Source organism: Protomyctophum parallelum (assembly GCF_964188405.1).
Source record: "Protomyctophum parallelum genome assembly, chromosome: 5".
NCBI lineage: Eukaryota > Metazoa > Chordata > Actinopteri > Myctophiformes > Myctophidae > Protomyctophum > Protomyctophum parallelum.
Window position 1 is genome coordinate 12,263,481 of NC_139702.1, and position 24,757 is coordinate 12,288,237.

General features: G+C 44.6%; 1 protein-coding gene across 1 annotated transcript in view; it reads right to left on the bottom strand.

The window, feature by feature from the left end:
- Window positions 1-2,030: 2,030 nt before the first annotated feature.
- The window catches only part of sclt1 (sodium channel and clathrin linker 1), a 38,610-nt gene continuing 15,883 nt past the window's right edge, over window positions 2,031-24,757 (bottom strand). The window contains exons 15-22 of the mRNA XM_083764932.1: window positions 17,863-17,934; window positions 17,596-17,670; window positions 16,939-17,081; window positions 12,192-12,384; window positions 7,532-7,728; window positions 4,904-4,982; window positions 3,703-3,798; window positions 2,031-2,469 (exon numbers count right to left, since the gene is read on the bottom strand). Coding sequence (XP_083621058.1) covers window positions 2,407-2,469; window positions 3,703-3,798; window positions 4,904-4,982; window positions 7,532-7,728; window positions 12,192-12,384; window positions 16,939-17,081; window positions 17,596-17,670; window positions 17,863-17,934 — 918 coding nt within the window. The 3' untranslated portion in view covers window positions 2,031-2,406. The remainder of the gene's footprint in view (window positions 2,470-3,702; window positions 3,799-4,903; window positions 4,983-7,531; window positions 7,729-12,191; window positions 12,385-16,938; window positions 17,082-17,595; window positions 17,671-17,862; window positions 17,935-24,757) is intronic.

Consider the following 24,757-nt stretch of genomic DNA (forward strand, 5'->3'; position numbering starts at 1 on the left):
ATGCATGCTAGATGTAAACAAAGGGCAAGTGTCATGGCCGCCCAATCCATTTCAAATGGAAGTCACGTGGTTTGACATTTTTGTTGTACGGCTTTCGGCTGTGTTTCGACAAAAATAATATCTCTACTACCATTACATTTAGGGGGGGGGGGGGGATCACATTTATGATGTGTTGCATACTGTAGGACAAAAATAAGTCATTTCATATTACATTAGGCATGATGTAAGGGTAAATATCTGTCCAGTTAGTGTTATTGCACTAAACTCTCTTGAATGAACTGAAAACATGCATGTGGTGGACAGCAAAGAAAGAAACATGACCATGTTGTCACTCCTATCTCAGCTGCTCTGCTGTGCTCTCCACCGTTACCTCTGTGAGTTCCACAATTGATTTTACTTAACCTTTAAAGCCCTACAAGGCAAGGAGAGGCTCCCAGGTCCATTTCAGATATGCCATCTCCCCCCCAGTGCGGTTGTAGATTCTCGGGTGGGGCTATCAGGCTCTTGTGGCCAAGCAGGCACCTATAGAGCGTGGAGAACACTCTTCTTTAACCCATTTTGGTGTTTTAACATTCTGTTATACTTTAGCTATTGAAAAATAGCAGATCTACAAGCTCATGAACTTTGAAAAATCGTGCCTAAAATCTTTTGAATAAATATTCTTTCAGAGCAAACGTTTTTAACTCACATCTTTGCTTCTGGGAGGTCCCTGGAACAAATATTATTTTCAGTTGGGGGTCGGAGGCCAATTACATATATATGTTTGGAGGTCCTTGACATTACAATGTTTGAGAACGACTGACATAGAAACATGGGTTTTTCAGAAACCTGTCAGGATTCAGAAGGCATTTGTAGAATCATCCTCATTTTTAAATGGGTTAAAATCACTTCAGAAAACATACTGTTAAGTCAGTTTCTTAATGAACTTAACATTTTAGATCAGCATTTGTTTAATTGTTATATACTATGATTTCACTTTGCCATATGGCTATCTTGCTGCTCTTGTAAACCCTGTTCTGGTAAAGCACTTTGTTGACCTTGTTTGGGGAAAAATCGCTGTGCACATAAATTCATTATCATCATCTTGTTCAAGTGCAAACACAGGAAAACCATTCAAACACATTGTAGAAGCCGATAGCAGCCTGTATGTACACTGTAAGCATGTATGTTTGTGTGACAGCATGTACTTGGGGGGTTGGTAGCGGTTCTGGTGGTGGTGGTGGTGGGTGTGTGTGCCCAGCCACCATTTCCCTCAGTTTGCTCGCTGCGGTCTCTCTCTTGACCCTTTCAGTCTGGCTGCAGGCTGCCAGCTGCGGTAGGAGAAAAGTCTTCTAAATCCTGACAGTTTTCTGAAATACATGTTTCTGTATCAGTGGTGCTCAATATTTCGATATGCAATTGGCCTCCGACCCCATCTGAAAACATGTTCCAGGGACTCCCCTATAGAAGCAAAGATTTGAGTTAAAAACGTTCACTCTGTAATAATATATACTCAAAGATTTGAGGCACATTGTCACGATTTTTCAAAAAATAGCAGGCCTACAAGTTCATAGTGCGGCACTCGGTGCCGCGCTATGAGCTTGCAGATCTATTTTTCAATAGCCAAAGTATAACATAGTGCTTTAAAACACCAACAAGGGTTCCCGCCCCAAAATGGGTTATATTCCGCGCACTCTCTTTCACCACATACTGGCCTTGTATTCTACCAGCTGCCAGCTGTGGTAGGAGAGCAGCGTTGAGGAGTAGTAGTAGTAGTCTGGTAGCCTTCTATATCTGGCGTCTCATTCCACTAAGAGAGGACCAGGCAGGTGTCCAACCGTGGAAGGGTCTACCCCGGGCCTGCATGCAGATGAGAGGCCACTTGGAGGGAATTCAAGAGGGAATTCTGTAAAGTAGTTAGTTTAGTAGACCGACATGAGGCGTGCCTGCAGCAAACGAAACGAATACACTCACAGAAATGCTTTCAGATGTGTTAATTGGTAAGAATCACTCGAAGACACGGAAGACTACATTATGTTTACACTAGTTTATTTGCTTTACACAAACACGACTAATTAAATACAGTGCATTAAGATCAATACCGTTTCGCTCAAAGGCTGGCACGTCGTCATTTCATTGGCTAATATACAGTAACAAAACGGTGGTCTAAGTGAAAAGCGAAGATTGACTCTAAGCAAAAAAATATATATAATACAGTTCAGTGGGGCAACTAGAACTTGCCACTTAATCAATACAGGCGTGTTAAGACAACACTTTGGCTGAGGTTCTCCCTACAACATTGACCCCAGAAATGAATCATCACGGTCTGCCAAAAAAAATAAAGAGAAAAGAAAAAAGACGGTTATGAAAATTGCACTACAGTACAGACTTGACTTTTCCTGTAGTCAGCATGCCTGACGGTCACGGTCATTCAGTCTCCAGATCCAATGTGGTCGCTGTTTTCCTTCTCTGTGAAGCCATCATACTCAGCTAAAATATAAAAGAAAATACATATTTATGGTTACACCTTTGCTCAGATTTAGAAGATACTTTATGCCCTATGTACTCTGTCGCAGGACGAACTGCAAAAATAGCACGATCTTCAAACTAAGTTCACAGTGCGCCAGGATGTCTATTCTCGCTGTTGTTCTGAAAGTTTGAAAATATTTACATAATGGCATGCCTCAAACACAGACACCAGGTCAACCTATTCTGGACGGGAACCACTTTTGGTAACTTTTAAGCATCGTTATACTTTAGCTATTGGAAAAGATCAGAGTGCGGCACCGAGTACCGCGGTACGAGCTTGTAGATCTGTTTTTATTGTGAAAATGTGTCGCAAGTCTTTGAATACATATTCTTTCAAAGCAAACAGTTTTAACTCAAATCTTTGCTGCTGGGGGAGGTCCCAGGAACAATATATTTTGATGGGGGTCGGCGGCCAATTACATATAATTTTTGGGGTCCTTGACATGAAATAGTTTGAGAACCACTGATATAGAAACATAGATCAAAATGGGTCAAAAAGAGTTCCTCTGCGTTTGGATAGACAGGGGCCATCTCCACTGCCCCTTTACTGATCTCCCACATGATCCCATTGACTATTCAGATGAGGATCAGATACCAGTGGTCAAATACAGGCAGAAAGTAAAAGACCTTCTGCTAATAATACATCATAACTGCGTGCATGCATTTCATTTTAATCACTTAATTTTTCAGTCACGTTTTGTGGCATTATACAATTAACCCCTGACGTCGAAATTTAAAAAGAAAAATCTTCAAAATCCTGACCTTATATGTTTCTGTATCAGTCAGTGGTGCTCAATATTTCACGTCAAGGAAACCAAAAATTAATTGTAATATGCCTCCACCCCCCCCCCCCCCACCCCATCTGAAAATATGTTGTTCCAGGGACCTCGATCCCAGAAGCAAAGGTTTGAGTTAAAATGTTCACTCTGTAATAATATATATATATATTCAACGATTTGAGGCACACTTTCACGATTTTTCGAAAAAATAGCAGACCTACAAGTTCATATCGCGGCACTCGGTGCCGCGCTATGAACTTGTAGATCTGCTAATTTTTCAATAGTTAAAAGTATAACATGATGCTTAAAACACCAAATAAAGGGGTTCCCGTTCAGGTTCAATGGTTTAATCACTTATCTTTTTCAGCCACGTTTTTTTGGCATTATACAATTAAAATGAGATCAATCAGCACACCTGTTGAGCAGCTGTGGTCGCCCTGTGCTCTGCGTGGGTCAGCCTCCTCTGCAGACGGCCCGTCTTCTCCTGGTACTCGGCCATCTGCCTCTCGTACTGGACGGAGCAAAAACCATAAACACCTTCTTATAGACACCGCTTGAAAAAGCCTGTTTTCCCCAAATTCATGACTCATAGAAGATATTATCCCATTTAGGCTTGACGTAAAAAATAAAAATCACACCCGTGTCAACCGAGTGGTGCAATTCCCCTAGCCTGGTTAATAAATCAGACCGAATCAGCCGTTAAATTGCCTGCCGGCGGATTACGGTCTGGAGAGGCTCAATTGTACGCCCATTTCCTACAACAGAGAAATGGGGGCGGCCAATCGGGACACGGTATGCAATATGGGCGGGCTTTGGTACAGTGACTTTCAATGCTTGAGACCTTTGACTGACAGTAGCTCTGACCAATTGCGTCAAAGAGAAAATGTTTCAACCCGCCCCCCCTGGAAATGAAATCCAAGCTGAGCCTCCCCAGACTAATATCCCGCGGTCCGTGCGATATTAGTCTGGTTTATTAGCCAGGCTACAATCCCCCCCCCCACCCCCCACCTCTCTCTCTCTCTCATTAGTAGTCACTATCCCTCTCTCCGTTTCTGGCGCCCCCTACTGGTACTAATAAGTCACATACTCGTGCTCATGACAGACCACTGATACATAGATACATACATACATACGCACGTACATTGCTGGTGAACCACTCAAAAAATAAAGTTCTAAATCCTGACAGTTTTCTGAAATACATGTTTCTGTATCAGTGGTGCTGAATATTTCACGTCGAGGACACCCCCAGAAACTATATGTAATTGGCCTCTGACCCCCCATCTGAAAACATGTTGTTCCAGGGACCCCCCCCCCCCCCCCAGATTTGAGTTAAAAACGTTCACTCTGTAATAATATATACTCAAAAGATTTGAGGCACATTTTCACGATTTTTCAAAAATAGCAGACCTACAAGCTCATAGCGCGGTGCCGCGCTATGAGCTTGTAGATCTGCTATTTTTCCAATAGCCAAAGTATAGCATAGATAGTGCTTTAAAAAACACCAACAGGGGTACCTACCTGCACAGAATGGGTTATATTCCGCGCACTCTTCTTTCACCACATACTGGCCTTGTATTCAAGGTATATGCGTGTGTATGCCTTTTTTTTGCACTGACCTCTGCAATAGTCTCGTGGTCACTCTCCAGCAGTGTCTCCAGCTCCTGGGAGCGCTGCTTTTGTCGATTTAGCTCCGTCCTGAAAGCAAAAGATAAGCAGGCCAGGGCAAAACTGTTTAAGCATGAGAAACGGTGTTGGAAACAGAAAAGACGGACGGCAGGGAGGGGGGGGGGGGGAATGGATTTCATAAAAAGCTACAACCTGTAAAATATCTCCTGTACTGCTTTGCCAAAAGTGTTGCTGAGGGCAAAAAAAACGCCTCCGAAATGGAAAAGTCGATTCATGCTTCAACTGCTATTGAAATCTTTATGCAGCTCCACCTTTGCCATAACGCTTTAGTCTTTTCCGTTGTTGTTTTTTCTTTCTTCGCTCCCAGGATAACTCAAATATTCAATAAAGAAAAAAGATAAATCCTTAAGCAATGGAATAGTGAAGGCTTTTGATCGATTAGTTTGAATTTCAGGTTCTTGACCTCATACGAGGATCAGCGAGTCAATAAAACAATAAGCCACAGGAGGTCTCGGGTTACCGGGTATTATAAATATTACGGTAAGGTAAATACCATAAGAGGCGGCTGTTCATACTGTACTGCTGTATGGGGCCGAGACATGAACCCTCACAGTGGAGTCAGTACTGCTGTATGGGGGGCCGAGACATGGACCCTCACAGTGGAGTCAGTACTGCTGTATGGGGCCGAGACATGGACCCTCACAGTGGAGTCAGTACTGCTGTATGGGGCCGAGACATGGACCCTCACAGTGGAGTCAGTACTGCTGTATGGGGGGCCGAGACATGGACCCTCACAGTGGAGTCAGTACTGCTGTATGGGGCAGAGACATGGACCCTCACAGTGGAGTCAGTACTGCTGTATGGGGGGCCGAGACATGGACCCTCACAGTGGAGTCAGTACTGCTGTATGGGGCCGAGACATGGACCCTCACAGTGGAGTCAGTACTGCTGTATGGGGGGCCGAGACATGGACCCTCACAGTGGAGTCAGTACTGCTGTATGGGGGGCCGAGACATGGACCCTCACAGTGGAGTCAGTACTGCTGTATGGGGCCGAGACATGGACCCTCACAACAGGAAAAAGCTCTGGATGGAGTCTACACAAGAATGCTACGAATGGCACTAGGTGTCACATAGACAGACTGCATCAGAAATGTGGACCTCTATGGGGACCTACCACGGGTCACAGACAGACCTCTATGGGGACCTACCACGGGTCACAGACAGACCTATATGGGGACCTACCACGGGTCACAGAGACCTCTATGGGGACCTACCACAGGTCACAGACAGACCTCTATGGGGGACCTACCACGGGTCACAGACAAAGTCAGAGAGAGAAGGATGAGGCTGGCAGGGCACTGCGTCAGGCACCCAGAACTTGAGACAAGTAAATTTACTCTATGGGAGCCAACCCAGGGCAAAGCCAGGAGGGGAAAGAAGCGTACCACCTATGTAGACGTGCTGGGACACTGAAGAGCTCAAGAACCTGATGTTGTATAGTAAATTGTGGAGGACAGCGATCCAGGAATCCCAAGTTGGTGTTGGCTAGACCTCACTCTCGCAGCAACTAACCAAAGGTAAATATGAGCGAGACGATTCATAATTCGTCTCAAAGCTCAAAAACACAGTAAAAGCGTTCCTGGCGCCATGGGATTTCGTGAAAAAAAACATTAATAAGTTCCTTGTCGTTAAATGAGTAAAGAGGCCGTGGCAGGAGTGGATATAGTCTCATCTTTAGCCATACAGTAAAATCTGCAGTGCTAATTAATGTACAGTAACTCTAGTTAAAATCAACACTGAGGATCTGACCGTGTACCCTCCTGCGTTCCACAGCCTGCCAGTCTCAAGCTATGTCTCTTTTGTTTAGATTAAATGCGATGAGATTCCATTTTCCTTGTCTTACTCCCTGCTGTTAATGCCTAACTCCAATACCCAAAATCTCGGCCACTCGCTCACTCCAGCATGGTGGTGTTGCGGTGAAATTGGTGACCTGATGAAATGTCAGTGTCTGAATGTAAATCGTTTGTTTGTTCATTAGCAGAGTTCAACCAATAGCTGGTATTCAGGCCACATATTTAAAGACCTCCATGTAAGTTGTGTGAAGTCCACAAGATGGTAACATATTTCGGCAGGTCACCAATTTCACCATAGTTTGCCATGCTGGAGTGAGTGGGAGTGCATCGAGTGGCCGAGATTTTGGGTGTTGGAATTTGGCTTAACCCATTTTGCGCGGAAACCCCTTTTGGTGTTTTAAGCATTACGTTATACTTTAGCTATTGGAAAATAGCAGATCTACAAGCTCATAGTGCGGCACCGAGTGCCGCACTACGAACTTGTAGATCTGCTATTTTTTTTTAATCGTGAAAATGTGGTGCAGATTTTTGAATATATATTCTTTCAGAGCGAACGTTTTTAACTCAGATCTTTTTTTCAGATGGGGGTTGGCGGCCAATTTCATATAATTCTGGGGGTCCTTCACAAGAAAATGTTTGAGAACGACTAACATAGAAACATGGGTTTTTCTGAAAAAATGGCAGGATTTAGAAGACATTTGTAGAATCTGTTCTTAGTCAGAGTCACTTGGTAGGAGGAGCTCTCTCTCTCTCTCTCTCTCACTTCAGGCTTGTGGTTTTGGACTCAAAGGCCTGGGACAGGTTCTTGGCCTCCTCCTTCCAGCGCTGGGTGCTCCTCCGCTGGGCGGTGAGGAGGCGCGTCAGATCGGCGCTGGAATGGCGGCTGCTGTCCTCCAGCTCACGCACGCGGGCGTCCAGACCCAACTCCTTCACACTGAAGTCCTGCTCCATCTGGGACACCTGGAGCCACGCAGGAAAAACACTAAATAAAGCCTTTTTAAAGATCATTGCTGCAAGGCGGAAAGCTAGTATGTCAGGAAAAAACAAACAAACAAAAAAAAACAGTTGATCACTAACTCTTGTTAATAAAACAAAAACTGAATAGCGAAAAGAGATTGTGGGTTTAACAGGTTAGTTTGTGATGCGACGTGCTGTTAGCTTATAGCTTCGCTATTTTCCCCTACTTTTAATGCAACATTACAGTACAATTTAGGCATTTAGCAGACGCTCTTAATCCAGAGCAATTTACCATTAAGCAAGAACAAAAAGCATGGCAATGCATCATATACATAAAAAGTAGTTATCATGAAACACCCGTAAGCTAAGAACATAACAGTGGAATATTGAAAAGCAGGGCATTACCTTGTGGGAAAAAAACCCCATTAAAAGTGAAGTATGGAGATACAAGGCTTCTGATGAACAGGACGTTACGATATGTGTGTTTGTCTACTCTAAAACCCTGTCTGTTACCATTTTCTCTCTCGTTCCAGCGGCATCATCCTTCATCACTTCTTCCCTCCCCGCTAGCTTCTCCCAGCTCTTTTTGGACTAGTTGGCAGGCAGCTCTCACAGGCCTCATCCATCTCCCTGAAACCCAGCAGCCCCTCCTTTGCCATTTATTTCCATTTTCCCCATCCAAGCCGGTCCCTTGTGGAGCCGCTACTAAGGGTGTGCCAATATATCGATCGGTACCTCCGCCTCCTACTTTAAGACCACCCACCCACCTGTCCTAGTCCCTCCTCCTCCTTACAAGAGGACTTCCCATTTTGTTTACAACATTCTGACAAAGGGCAAGGAGGTAATGACCTCTCCATTGGTGGGGGGGCTATCGTCTGTAATGGGGCAGCCGTATAGCGACTCCAACTGTCTTATTGGGGGATTTCACCTAGAGACCTACATTAGGCCAGGTCATCACTTTATGATAGGAATGGAAGAATAGATGTGAATAGAATTATTGCAGAGAATGTGCTGCACATATTTTGCTTCTTATGCATTTCCCCCAAGTTCCCTCTGACAGCTGCAGGGTATACCCACAGTCCTTACAGTGCGTCTAATGGTCTGGATACCTACTGTACAGAAACACAACTCTGGACATACAGTTAATTCCTAGATAGGAATAGGGATTAGTTGCAACTGGTATAATTGCTTGCAAGACAATGACTATCCATTACATCAGGGACATCCTTCATATAGCATCACTGCACACATATATATATTTACTACAATGTGTGTGTGTGTGTGTGTGTGTGTGTGTGTGTGTGTGTGTGTGTGTGTGTGTGTGTGTGTGTGTGTGTGTGTGTGTGTGTGTGTGTATTCCTTCAACCTCTCATATTAATGTGCATTCATTAGAGCCATATTTCACCTTTGTCCTCCCTTGATAATACACTTCTGCCCAATGCCCACACACACAGGCACAGATAATTCGTCTTTTATTATTACCATTATCATTATTGACAATCAACAGTCACTTTATGTTATGTAGCCTATATCCTATATCCGTCGTAACAACAGACAACTGTAGGTTTACCGTGACTACCATTACATTTGCCATACGATGTTCAGAAGTGATCTTAAGAGAAGAGAAACTAAATCCCACAGGGTGGGGGGTGTCACAGACAGACACAAGCTACGATACGACTGCAGTAAAACCGATAGACATGTTCACAATTAATTTGTATTTGGGCTGAGAGATGTTTAACTTGCTGCTAATACTCCAGAGGTGGCCCAGGCCGTAGCGTAACGGTCTGGGCACCGGACTGGTGATCCAGTCGCGGTGTGCCGCGGGTTCGACTCCCGGACCCGACACGGCCTTTACCGCATGTCATCCCCCCATCTCTCTCCCGTTTCCTGTCAGCCTACTTTCTATCCCTTAAAAAATCAATAAAGGCGTAAGCCGCAAAAAAATATCTTAAAAAAAAAAAAAAAATATTCCAGAGGTGCTCCTGCTTTCTGCACAGCGCCTGGCTTCAGCATTTTCCTTTTTTTTTGCAAATCCCATATTAACTTGTTGTAAGTTGGTGAAGCAGAGAGCAGCCATTAGTGAAATGTGAACTACACACACACACACACACACACACACACACACACACACACACACACACACACACACACACACACACACACACACACACACACACACACACACACACACACACACACACACACACACACACACACACACACACACACACACACACACACACACACACACACACACACAAAGTCTGGTTCCAAAAATGAACCAGTATTTAATGTGTAAAATCATTGGAATGAATGAGCCTGGCTGGAAAGTGTCAAGGAGTGTCTAAGTGGGAGAGGCCGGGTCTTAATAGTTTAATTCAGCCATTGATCACGCCTGCTGTCAGCTGGTATTAATGTGTGAAATGACTGTAACCTGTTTGACAGCTGTCACACAGTATGGTACAGAGCAGTGCTGCCGCCATGTTTAAAATTCACACGTGTGTATGTGGCAGCTCCACCCACAGAGGTTGTCGTATTAAAAACGAATTATGAGGGGGAGGTGCGTGCGATAATTATACATTATACTGCTACACACTAGCAGTGTTTATTTCATTGGCCCGTTTGACTGTCAATGGTTCGGCCTCCAGGAAGAAACCCTAAATACAAAGGGAATACTAACCTGACGCTGCCAGGTCCAAGAAGCTTGCTACACAAATTTGTTTCACAGCTTATTGGGATCTGGGATCTCGGAAGCAAATTCGATGACGGGGCTGTTCCTTTTTTTCAAGATACTTGGTAGATGATTGGATGGGACCGTCTGTCTATCACCGTGTGGGCGTGCAAACACAACCAATCATATTGACGTGTCTATATAGCTTCACATCTGGTTTCGCACATATCCCGCCCTTAGCTCACGCTGATTGGTTCGGTACGGAACGGATCGGTGTTAGCTGAACAGCGTCAGGTTAAGGGAATACACCATTGCCCATAAAATCAACACCAGGAGGTCTAATGAAGTACTGTCACCTCATAGACACATGAAAAACTAGAGAAAATGCATAAATTGTGGCACTCTCTTTAATACTAGTACCACCAATTGTTGTGGACAAGTTGCAAAGTTGCAGTCAGTGTTTCACTGTTTGGAGGAGGCAAGATTCATGCACTTATTGGCCAGTTTGTGACACAAACAAATCTTGTAAGATTTTTTAATACATAATTACATATTTTTGCCTTTTATGGTTGTTTTCATTTTCAGTTACAGATAGTTATATTTCTTCAACGATATTATCCTTGATGAAATCTCTTGCAATATATCGAATATCGTAATATTATCATCGTCGAGGGGCCGGCTATAATATCGCCACAGATATCGCATCGCGAGGTACCCAAGGCATCCCCAAAACGCAGTTAATAGTTAAGGGGCGCAATAAAACAACGACCTCTGCTTCCACGGGATGCACTACTGTACCAACTGTACTCTTTTTTTATTCTAGTTTATTTTGCTATAGCTTTAGTTATAATAATCATTTCTTCTTCTGTTTTCTACATGAATATAACCACATTATAACCATATGAAATGAAATGGGAGTTAAATGCTGCAATTTGTAAAAGAAAAAAAAAAATGACTTGAAGTGGAACTCATAAAATGTCCCTGGGACTCATTCTAAAAGACCATCCCTGCGTCCCGGGACTCATTACATTGAAAACCTATTTACCTGTGTGGAGTTTGTATGTTCTCCCCGTGTCCCCTAGGGTAGGTACCCTCACAAAAAACATGCAGTAATCCTGGTCTCTAAACTGCCTCCCCCTGGCCAGCCGGGGCGCCTGATGGAGGGGAAAGGAACTGGTTGGAATAACGTGTTCCTTCCACGCGCTACGTTCAGCCGGGGAAACTCCCCCCGTCAGGTGTAAATGAGCAACTTGGACACTCAGGCATGAAGGAAGCATGAGTTCAAGTCCGTTGCTCTCCCCTTGTCCCCCATATATGGGGACTAGGTTGGTGGAGGGTGTGTAGAGCCCAGGATCACATTAGATGATTGACACGGGTGAAAAATGGGTTACAGAATTGTGGGATAAAAAATATAACCTATTAACATCCCTGGGTACCCATATGGTTGGTCCAAACCCCCCCTAGCCGCTGACCTGTTGTTTGGCCCTCCTCTCTGGGTACCCATATGGTTGGTCCAAACCCCCCCTAGCCGCTGACCTGTTGTTTGGCCCTCCTCTCTGGGTACCCATATGGTTGGTCCAAACCCCCCCTAGCCGCTGACCTGTTGTTTGGCCCTCCTCTCTGGGTACCCATATGGTTGGTCCAAACCCCCCCTAGCCACTGACCTGTTGTTTGGCCCTCCTCTCTGGGTACCCATATGGTTGGTCCAAACCCCCCCTAGCCGCTGACCTGTTGTTTGGCCCTCCTCTCTGGGTACCCATATGGTTGGTCCAAACCCCCCCTAGCCGCTGACCTGTTGTTTGGCCCTCCTCTCCGTCTGCAGGCTGGCCTTGCGCAGCTCGTCCATCTCCCTGCGCAGCTGCAGGTTCTCCTGCTGCAGCTGCAGCCGCTGCTCGCTGACGCCCAGGCAGTCGCCGCGCGCCGCAGACAGGGAGCCCTGCAGGCGCCGCACCTCGTCCTGGCACCGCGACAGCTCCTCGCCGTAGCTGCGGAGGGGGGAGGGGGGGGGGGGGGGAGGGGACAGATGGACGAGTCAGTAGACAGACACGCAGACGCATGAGCAGTGGTGGAAAGAGTACTCAAATGTTTTACTCAACTTATTTAGACCGGACGTCGATAATTAAAAAAATGTCTTCTAAAGCCTGACAGTTTTCTGAAATACCTATAATTCTGTATCAGTGGTTCTCAATATTTCATGTCAAGGACGACAAAAATGGTGTGTAATTGGCCACGGACCCCAATTTGAAAATATGTTGTTCCAGGGCCCACCCAGAAGCAAAGATTTGCTCTAAAAATGTTCGCTCTGAAAGAATATATATTCGAAGATTTGCACCATAGATGATTTTCCAAAAATAGCAGATCTACAAGTTCGTAGTGTGGCACTCAGTGCTTGTAGATCTGCTATTTTTCAAGTATAACAATGCTTAAAACACCAAAAGGGTACAGGCGTTAGTTCCGACATACTATTGGTCCGACTGTCATTAGACCAACACCCTACCCAAAACCCTAATCGTAAGCATGGCGCAACGCATGTCGGACCGACGGGTGATTTCCGCCATGTCGGACCGTCGGTGTGTCGGATCTGCGTGAGGTGCATCACAAGTACAAAAGTATTGACATCAAAATTTACTTAAAGTAAAAGTACTCATTAGGCAGAATGTATATAATGTATAAAAATCTTAGGAAAAAAGCAGATCTGCAAGCTCGCAATGTGTCGTGTTGACCCGTTTCAGCAGGAAGGTACTGGGGCTCCTTCACTTCCTTCAGCCAGTGTCGCCATGTCTGCTTTTAAGCGTCCTTTGGCTTGTTTTTTTTAACTAAATGACATTACATTCACACACCGATGGCGGCGGAAACCATGCAAGGCACCAACCAGCACATCAGGAGCAAGGGCACTTCGACACCAACTCTGGGGGAGCCCACAGGGTTTGAACTAGCAACCTTGTGGGTTACCATCCAGCCACTCTACCCCTGAGCCACCGCCACCCCTAACTAACTAATCTCAATATTGTACTGTACAGTACTTAGTTACTTTCCACCACTGTGCATGAGCGAGCAGATGGAAGGAGAGATTGTTATTTTTCCACTGTAATCCTCTCTGGCGTTAGCAGACATGAACAGAAGCTCCATGCATTGCTCAGGAGGGGAGAGGATAAACAGAGAACATGTTGAACATTTGTTGGACATCTGTCAGTCCTATATACAGTATATACACAATACAATGACATCAATCGTTTGAAGGCAATATTCATGTATATAAATATATATTAATGTATATAAATCTATATTCATGTATATAAATCTAGTTATGTCAGTGATTCTATACATACATACTAGAGATACTAGACTCGGGAACGGATCACCGAATGGGAAATTCTTGTTCAAAACCGAACACGAATATAGGAAACAGTTGGCCCGAAAACCGAATAGGCAAATAATCTTTTTTCTTTTTTTTGTACCGTTGCTGTCATGGCCATACCTTTGTTGTAGAGCTACATAAATGGTTAATGGTGCATTTATATAGCGCCTTTATCCAAGGCGCTTTACAGAGATTGTGCATCACATTCACCCATTCACACACACATTCACACACCCATTCACACAACAAAATGGGTGTATGAAACCCATTTCGGGACCATGCAAGGCACCAACCAATCAGGAGCAATTAGGGGTTCAGCGTCTTGCTCAAGGACACTTCGACAGTAACTCTGGGGGAGCCCACAGGGTTCGAACTGGCAACCTTGCGGTTACCATCCAGCCATTCTACCCCTGATCCACCGCTGGCAAAAGACATGATTACATTTTGATCACGTCGTCATCACAACAAAACGAAAGGTAACCCCGGCCCCTTAGGCTTTGGCTATTCGGTTTATACCGAATATGCATTTTTGCCACTATTCCGCTGAAGTAGTTTCGGTGGCCGAATATCAGGGTGCATCCATTAGGAACGATTCAAGTCAGGACTCTCCAACCAACTTCCCACATGGTACACATCACACCCCTGTTTAGATTGGCCAGCCCAACAGACGTGTCCCCGGGTACTATGCCAGGGAGGCAGACCTCGACTACCTTTTTACAGAGACGGAAACTAAATGGAAACTAAATGAAAACTAAGCTATGATGACTAGAACTAAGACTAAATACACTGACAATTGTGTCAACAAATAAAAACTAGACTAAAATGTCAGGAAGGACTAGTGGACAAGAGATCCAGTATAGGTAAGACAAGTCATTTTACACTTGGTTGCATGCTGAAGATAGCAGATCTACAAGCTCACAACGTGTTGCGTCGCGTTGTGAGCTTGTATTTTCAGCAAGTGACAATGGCATCATTACAACGGTATCAAGGCCCACCAAAATACGTTTTAGTTGACAAAATCAACTGTAGATTTAGTCGACTAAAATCTTATGACATTTAGTCGACTAAAACTAGACTAACATAAGACATTCCAGGTGACAAAAACTAAATGAAAGCTGCAGGGAAGAGGGAATATTGGATAGAGAGTCAGACGTCTCTGAATCGAGCTAGTATTGTAGTGCCTTTCTGCCAACAAGCACTTAAAAACAGGGCATTTCAAAATACCAAAAAAACGCAATTTGTACTAGCTAGGCTTCACAGGGGGGTTGGGGTAAAAGCAAAGGTTGTGAAGTAAGTACATACAGAAAGCTTGCACTCAGTGCTAACACTGTCAAGATACAGTATGTAATTCCAAACTGCGTAATGATTAATTATGTAATTTTGTCCGTGCCCTTGGATTGTGTGACCTTGTCATTCACACTTAACTTCAAAATCCACCCGCCCGTTCTTCTCGATAGTGACCATGACAACTCCATTGGCAGAGGTAATTAGCTCTGATTTCATGGCACATTTCTGCCTCCGTGCACTAAAACTAAACTGGGGGGAATAATAAACAGAACGGTTCTTTCTCTGGCTCTGAACAGACTGCTGTGGATTGAAAGCATTGTGTAAAACAAACAGGCCACTGGAGGAGTCGGGTCAGATTGTAAACATTAGCACATTGATCCCAGTAGAGCTCGGGATAAGACGGATAAGAATGCGGAAAATATAGTGCCATGCTGCTGATTTCCAGGCTGTGAAGGGAAACAGTTGTTGGCGCCATAATGCTTTCACAAGAAGATAATGCTTCCACAGACTGCCTTAACCCATTCTGACCTGAGATCAGATTCTAAAAATGTCTTCGACTACATCCTGACAGTTTTTCAAAAATAGCAGACCTACAAGCTCGTAGCGCGCCACTCTGTGGCGCGCTATGAGCTTGTAGATCTGCTATTTTTCAATAGCTGAAGCATAACATAATGCTAACACCAAAAGGGGTTCCAGCCCAAAATGGGTTAATACAGTCATCTTTGAAATGGAATGCTTGTCAGCAGCAAGACCCTGTTCCAGATCATTTTCTACTACAGTTGGTTCTTGTATACAGTAGGAATTGAGTATGTGAGAAACTATCAGACAAAATTATATGCAATTATTAGAGTTGTTCCGATACCGATACTGGTATCGGGTACTCGGCCGATACTAGCCTAAAGTACTCGTACTCGAGTATCTGAACCGGGCCCGATACTTTGAGACGAGTACTACAACATTCAATTGACACTGGCTGAACGCTCAATGCAACGGGAGCAAGTCTGACCCAACACGGCAGCAAAATGAGCAAAGCGCCCAAGACGGCTGATCTACAAGCATAAATGACAACTGACAAGTGTAGACGGGAGGTGGTAAAATGAGTGGTTACTCAACAAAAATAAAAAGTACTCATATCGGTACTCGGTCTGAACAAAATGGTATCGGGACATCTCTAGCAATTATGCATATATAAAAGGTTTGGAAGTCAATCATACGCAATAGGAATGGAATTAAATCCTCAATCTCAATGCTTTGACTACAGCGACTGATTTGTGTGAGTTGCCAGCAAAAAGTGTGTTTTGAAAGAAAACACGAAATGGCAGAAATGGGAGGTTGTACAGTAGCATGCGCAGAGAAAACATAGTTTTGACTGTATGGCCTACATTTCAAGAGTTGTAGGCTAAAACCAAAGTAATCTAGTAACAGAGTAATGACACTCCCGTTGACTCTCATTGTAACAATGGAATGCGGAAGTGCTCATTCTATCTCAATGGGATAGTTCCAGCCATAGGAGCAATGTTTGGAACTATCGCCCATAGGCACCCGCTTTGCTGCGAGATCAAAGCGTGTCACCACTCTCTTACTACATTGCTCTGGCTAAAACTTGAAGCAGTCTTTTATACCTCCACCATGAGGGCATGATTTGTCATTTCGGGGTAGAGGTCATTCCTTATTCCTTGGCCTATTGGGAGTGGCAGACATGGCAAAGTCTGCCACTGATCAGTCCAGCGGTGACCAGAGATCAGAAGAACAGCTAATCTCTAACTCACAGCTGACTAGACACACAAACAGAGAGACTAACAAACAGAAAACACACCCGCCACGGGCGGACGGACAGGATTCCGAGAACATCCCGACCGTCCTCGTGGTGGTGGAGATCATTATCGTTACTCACTCCATCTGGATCTTCTTGAGTTTGTTCTGGGTGCTCTGCAGGGTGATGCCCACGTCGTCCTTCATCCTCTCGGCGTCCAGACATCTCTGGTGGAGGGCTTCTATCTTCCTGAACTCCGGCACCGCCCTGCCCTCCTCGTACACCTGACACCACGAGATCCACCAATAATCAGCTACGTATAACCCATTTTGGGGCGGGAACCTCTTCTGGTGTTTTAAACATTATGTTATGCTTTAGCCATTGAAAAATAGCAGATCTACAAGCTCATAGTGCGGCACACCCGAGTCCTTGGGCAAGACACTGAACCCCAAATTGCTCCCGATGTGCTGGTTGGTACTTTGCATGAGCTTGTAGGTCTGCTATTTTTGAGAAATCGTGAAAATGTGGCACAAATCTTTGCTTTGCTTCTGTGGGTCCCTGGGCTGGAACAACATATTTCCAGATGGGGGTCGGCGGCCAATTACGTATATTTTTGGGGGTCCTTGACATGAAAACGTTTGAGAACGACTGACATAGAAACATCAGGTCAAAATGGGATAAACGCTATCAGCGCAAGCCATGCCTTATCCCCCATTTATACTTAGCCGTGCGCTGGCGTCACACATACCAAAGTGTATAAATCAGGCCACAGTGAGTGTCGTTTTTTTTTTTTTTTACCTTCTCCAATTCCTCCTCCACAGCTTTCCTCTCTCGCCGGGACCTCTCAATCTGAGACTCCTTATCTGCACACTCCTAGACAGAAGCAGACGGAGAGGGATCGGGGGGTTAGAGGAGGGATCAAGGCAGAAGAGGCTGGAAATCAGATGTGGCGACTATACTGACTGGTGGGAGAATCAGGAGAAAAGGGATTTGGTGTGACGGCGGAGGGCATTTGTTCTCAGTGGAGGGGAGGAGGGGGGGGGGGGGTCCGGGAGAGGTCCTTACCAGCTGCAGGGCAGACAGCTCCTCAGCCAGTCGGAGGATCTTAACGTTGCACTGCTTACGCACGCTCTCCACCTGACAAACACACACGCGTGCGCGCACGCGCATATTATTATTATTATTCAAATGCGCACAATGTCTAGTACACCGTGATAGAGATTTGAATCAATTTGCATTCATCTCTCATTCAGAGCGTCAAAATGAAATGTACAAGATCAACAGGCTTACATTGTGCACCGTGCAGAGTGCAGTGCTCTGTGAGTCAGAACAGAAGACCTCGCAGACCTTGCAGAGTGCAGTGCTCTGCACAGCAGCGTGGCAGTGAGTCAGAACAGAAGACCTCGCTGAGATTCTAAAGTTTGAAGGTGGAGACTCCACTCACAGTCGATATTCTTAAGGCTTTATAGCTTTGACCCGTGTGTTTTGTTTTCTTCTGGTGTGCGCTGTTGAGACGTTAGTTAGTGCCAGAAAGTAGTTGTCTGTGTCAGACTGTCAGTAGCCTATGAATATTGCTGAGCCTTTATGTAACAACAAAACTCACACTATCTATCACTCCCTCTGCTCTTGTCCAAAAACGAGTCAGTTGTTCTGCATACTGATGGGTTTATTGTGAAGCACACAAACCAACGTCGAACTGGTAAACAACAACAAAAGATACACAAATGCTTAGAATAACATGGCATAAACAATACAGCATAAAAGCATGAATGAAATAAAGAAAATACAGTCAAATAACATGCAAACAGTATTCAACATACCTTACTGGCTGCTCTACAAGCATAAGGGAATGAGAAGATCACTAGTGTCCATGCCATGAACACAGCGACACAAACTTAACTTCTGCATCACACTGTCAAATGACAGGTGTGCAACCATGTCTCCCGTCTACCTGACATCAGAAGGCCATATAAAGGGTTCCGCATTAGCCAAACAATGGCACTTCCGGTCCAACTTGGACATGTATTGAATAAGCAAACATGAGCAGCAAATAACTTAAATACAAAACAAATTAGGAATAATTGCAGCAGTTACACTCCCACCAAATCACATAATTGGGATTTCACAGCCTTAATGTCATCACTTTCAGTCACCTAGTTTAAAGTCAATATTTAAATTTCCCATATTCATAAATAACCATGACTTATTACAACAAAGAGAAAACAAAGTGAACCTTGCTACATTGGCTTTTTTTTTGTCACAACATTTTGACCTCCTTGACCTTGTACCTTTCAATACTGGTGTGAAGCCTTACTTTCCCTAACATACAAATTTAATTCATGGACAATTTAAGGCCTTACTAGACCTTTAAAATGAGTCAGATAACTTCAAGCAGATATAAACTGACAAGATGATCGTGGCATAATATTTAGTAGATTAGACATCTCCAGTCTTTTAAGTAAATTATAAATTTGGTTTAACTTCCTACTTCTGTTAACGCATATGCAAAGAAATTTCCATTAAATCCATAGTACACCATGTAACATGATGCTTAATAACATTCAACATTTACTGAACATGTTACTCTAAATTTGCTTTAATAAATATGGAAGCTGCATCTCTTCAGATACTGTTAGTGATCTTATGTTCATCTATCTACACATCAGTGACAGTGCAAAGGTCTCTAGCTGTTGGAGGACCAAATTGACAAAAGGTTTCAATAAATTTGACCGTGATCTGCTTCAAGCAACATAACACTGTTCTTTCAAGAAATAGTTTACAATACAACAAACTCTTTTAAACGTGTAAAATAAAGACCTTGACTTGAATGAACAATGACCTTGACTTTGTCAACCAAAACAAAAAAGATGAGCAATTACTTTCCAACCTTAGTCAGGTGGTCTGCCACTTTTTCCTCCCACCTTAGCATCTTTTAAAAGCAGGCCCTTTTTCCTATACTTCTTGAAATTCATCCTGTCCTTCCTTTTTGATGGTTCTCTCTTTCCTCTCCAGTTGTTTACTTTATTTCCTTGATCTTTCATTTTGCCTGGAATACCTGCTGGATTCTTCGGCCCTTTAGCTGCTGCTTTCTTGACAGCAGGCTTCTTGGGTGATTTCTTGGCAGCAGGCTTCTTGGGTGATTTCTTGGCAGCAGGCTTCTTGGGTGATTTCTTGGCAGCAGGCTTCTTGGGTGATTTCTTGGCAGCAGGCTTCTTGGGTGACTTCTTGGGCTTCTTAGTTGCAGCAGGTTCTCTCACTTTACCTGCTTTCATAGCAACAACAGTCTTCGTTACCTTCACCGCTTCTGCCTGCGTGTTCATCTGGACGGAGATGGATGCACCAGTGCCCTTGAGGTGAACCAGGGTGCATCTATCAACCAGGCTCCTGACAGCAGGTTCTTGTTGGTTGGCAAACTGCTCAGTTGGTGGAACTTCCTCCTTGGTCCTTGCTGCAGCCTTGAGCTCCTTGTTGAACTCAGTGGAAATAGGAGCCAACAACCTTTTGCTCTCTTGTTGAGCCTCTTGTTGCTCATTTCCCCTTTGCTGGTTGCATGGACCGCTCCCACCATAACTGCTGCTGCTGCTGAAGGGCAGGGTCTCTTCCTCCAGACAGTCAACTGCTAGGTTGCAGACTGCTTCCTCCTGAATCACTTGGGCATGTGCATATGTATCATGGACAACATCCTTTGTAACTTGTACACACTTGTCCAACTTGCGACGTAGGTCCTTTGTTGGAATTGCCACTCTTCGATAAGCATCATAAATCTTATTTAATTCTTGTAGATCTCTAAAAGCATTAGCATATCCATTTAAATTATCAAGTGGTGCTCTGTCAATGACCTCTTTTTTTGTTGCCCTTATTTGGGCTTTCCAGTGTGCATAAACACAATCAAAACGGTATAACAAACCCTTCTCTTCTTTGGGTTGTTCTTTAAACTTTTCACTTGGTGCTGTGTGTTGGACTGGCTCCTTAGGTTGTGCAGGCTCCTTAGATTGTGCAGGTTTAAATGTCCATTCACTTGTTGACATTTTTACTTGTAACCTACACACTTTAACCATACACCTTAAACAATTTAAACCACCAACACTACAGTCTCATTGAATGTGTTAAATTACGTTGCATTTAATTAAACACTTAAGACCTATAAATGCACACTGAGAGCACACAACAAAACATGTCCTTAGTCCTTTACCGAGACATTTGCATAATAACAATGCGCGATTCATTTGCATAACCATGCGCCATCTATTCTCTTGATTAGCGAGTGTCTCTTTAATGTCACTTAATGCACCTTTATGGTAGCACCAGTCAGTTGACTCATCAGTTCCCTTTCGGAACACTTTCTGTGCAGTGCACTAACCTGTTAGCCAGCGTCTTGGTGAACAATAACTCACAGCGCGTTCTTTTGCTGCAAGCAGCGTGGATTGCTGTGGGCAGCGTAGCACGAAAGGGTTTGTCCACTGAACAGCTCCGTCACCTCCGTGGAACGGCGAGTCGAAACGGCCGGGCGGGCCAGCGTTTGGTATCGGTTCGGCACGGCTCGTCAAGAGCAGAAGTGGTTGCCGTCTTGTACAACTCCTCCGCCTCCACGTAGGGTGACTGGTGACTGGCGAGGGTGGCTTGATCGGATAGATGCATTCAGTTTACTTGACTCCACGCCACGGCGTCCACGCAGGTAGAGTTCAGCTTTAACTATGAATCTTCACATAGCATTAAGTTCGACTTGGCGTTGAGTTTGTCTTTGCAGTCTAAGTTCGACTATCACTCCCTCTGCTCTTGTCCAAAAACGAGTCAGTTGTTCTGCATACTGATGGGTTTATTGTGAAGCACACAAACCAACGTCGAACTGGTAAACAACAACAAAAGATACACAAATGCTTAGAATAACATGGCATAAACAATACAGCATAAAAGCATGAATGAAATAAAGAAAATACAGTCAAATAACATGCAAACAGTATTCAACATACCTTACTGGCTGCTCTACAAGCATAAGGGAATGAGAAGATCACTAGTGTCCATGCCATGAACACAGCGACACAAACTTAACTTCTGCATCACACTGTCAAATGACAGGTGTGCAACCATGTCTCCCGTCTACCTGACATCAGAAGGCCATATAAAGGGTTCCGCATTAGCCAAACAATGGCACTTCCGGTCCAACTTGGACATGTATTGAATAAGCAAACATGAGCAGCAAATAACTTAAATACAAAACAAATTAGGAATAATTGCAGCAGTTACACTATCAAACTCCTATTAAATTGGATTCATAATCTTTGTAGTCTTGGCGATTCCGTTTTGTAACGCATCTTCACTGTAAATCAATATACTACGGACAAGGTTTTTTTTAATCTATTCTGCTATCAAGCGTCGCCCTACTAGCCTTAAGACTAAGATTTGATAGCAAATGCAGAAAAAATCCATGTATTGTTATAAACAACTTTAATTGTTTTTTCAAATCATTAAAAGGAAAATGATGTTTTCTATTAGTCATGTTTTTCATTTTGATAAGTGTGCAAAGGCTTAAAATAATATGAATGATACACTTGTGTCAGGGCTTCATCTGGCCTATCATACCTATTTGAGCGTGGCGTCACTCTGATATTTGTTCTGCGTTGTTTGCGCGTTTTTTTACTCCAGGTGAAGGAGAGTTCAATCAGCGTCTGGAGCGTTTCAGAGCGCCCTTGTTTGAGCCAAACACTGCTGCAGGTCACCACCTGCAGGTCACCACCTGCAGGCAGCCACCTGCAGGTCACCACCTGCAGGCAGCCACCTGCCCTCGCTCCCTCTCCAACGTCGTCTCCGACATCCACCAGAAGATCCAGGGAAACATGACTCTCCAAGGAAGCTTCCCGCATTCAGGCAGGTACATTTACCGAGGCTCAGCTCAGTGGCTTCATAGCTCAAAAGGCGATGTGAAAATACATTTTAGTCGACTAAATCAACTGTAGATTTAGTAGACTAAAATCTAATGATATTTAGTCGACTAAAACTAGACTAACACGAAGACATTCCCAGTGACTAAAATGTGACAAACTAAATGAAAACTATTCAAGAGACGATGACTAAAAAAAACTAAAATCAAACGTTGCTGCCAAAAACAGCAGTGCAGTCAGCGCCACAGCCGTACGCTACCGTACACCGTAATGGAATTAAACGATTGGAAGTCTTGATGGAGAAGGGCCATTAGTAGAACATTAATCACTGCAGTGTCTTCCTGAAGGAGCCCACAGCGGGGGAGCCAAGCACATCGTTTACGTCTCAATATGCCATGTGTTGCGAAAAATACATGGCGTGAACTGAACGTACAGCGGCAGCTGGTTGCACTTCTAATTTCAGTTTTATAATATCCAGGTTTCACAGTTACATGTCAAGACATTTAACCCATTTTGGGCGGGAACCCCTTTTTGTGTTTCATTAGGTTATACTTTACTTTAGCTCACTTTAACTCATAGGAATAGACTAAGTGACAACCAGGAATAGTCTGGTGACCACCGGAGAGACGGGTGGCAGCCGGAAATTAGACGGCACCCGGGAGCAGTATGGGTTAGCGCCCCAGCCTGTGTCTTCCGTGAGGAAGAAGCCCAACAAACCCACGTGAGGCCTTTAGGAGGGCCATGCAAGCCTCAAGCGGAGTCTGCGGCACCACCAAGGGCAAGGTGGAGCCTGCGGAACCGTTGCGGCTTGAGAATCCACCATTCCTGAATAAAGTGCCTGGTGCTGGGAGTCGGGTGCAACGCACAGGGCCTGACCTGGTGAGAGCAGGAGTGGACCTGGTGAGACGTAGGAGGGGCCCGGACAGGTGTCAACCCACAGAGCCTAGTCCTTCCATGTGCCAGAATGGTACCTCCCAGTCCCGGCAGAATAGTTCAGGAGGAACGGATTGTGTGGCCCTGGTTTTTCCCTAATGGGACTTATCGAGGGTAGCTACTGGGACGTAAGTCGGGACTTGATCACTCCCGGCTGGGTCACCTGAGTGAGGGGTATGATGTTGCGAAACCCGAAACCCCGATGACCTTGGGATACATCACTGAGGATACGTCCCAGGTGCATCCATTTATGTGTGTATTTTGTTATAGCTATTGAAAAATAGCAGATCTACAAGCTCATAGTGCGGCACACCCGAGTCCTTGGGCAAGACACTGAACCCCAAATTGCTCCCGATGTGCTGGTTGGTACTTTGCATGGCTTCCGAGAGCAAATCAGTGTATGAATGTGTGTGTGTGAATGGGTGAATGTAATGCTCAATCTATGTAAAGCGCCTTGGATAAAAGCACTATATAAATGCACCATTTACCATTTTGAATATATTATTCTAACGTTTTTAACTCAAATCTCTGCTTCTGGGGGGTCACTCACTGGAACAGCATATTTTCAGATGGTGGTCGGCGGCCAATTACATATAATCTTGGAGGTCCTCGACATGAAAATGTTTGAGAACGACTGACACAGACTGACACAGACTGACTTCATAAAACTGTCAGGATTTAGAAGACGGGTTAAGCCTGACAGACTCCAACCTCACACTGTACATTCTGCATGTTCAACAACGCTGTGAACCCTGGGTGTGCGCTTTCCTATTCCGGGGCAAATACTCAGCAAATAAGTAGCACATCTAAACTGTACAAGCTCACAATGTGTTGCACCGCGAGTCTGCGACACCCTTGTGAGCTTTTGTAGATCTGCTATTTTTGGCAAAGACAATTTTACCCGGGACCCCGGTATCGGGAAAAGTATGGGACCGGCCCTTATTCGTCATCGGTATCGGTGAATATGCCAGGCTAACCAGCGATCCGACACAGGGGTAAGGGGTTGACACTATGCCAGGCTAGTAACCAGCGATCCGACACAGGGGGAAGGGGTTGACACTATGCCAGGCTAACCAGCGATCCGACACAGGGGGAAGGGGTTGACACTATGCCAGGCTAACCAGCGATCCGACACAGGGGTAAGGGGT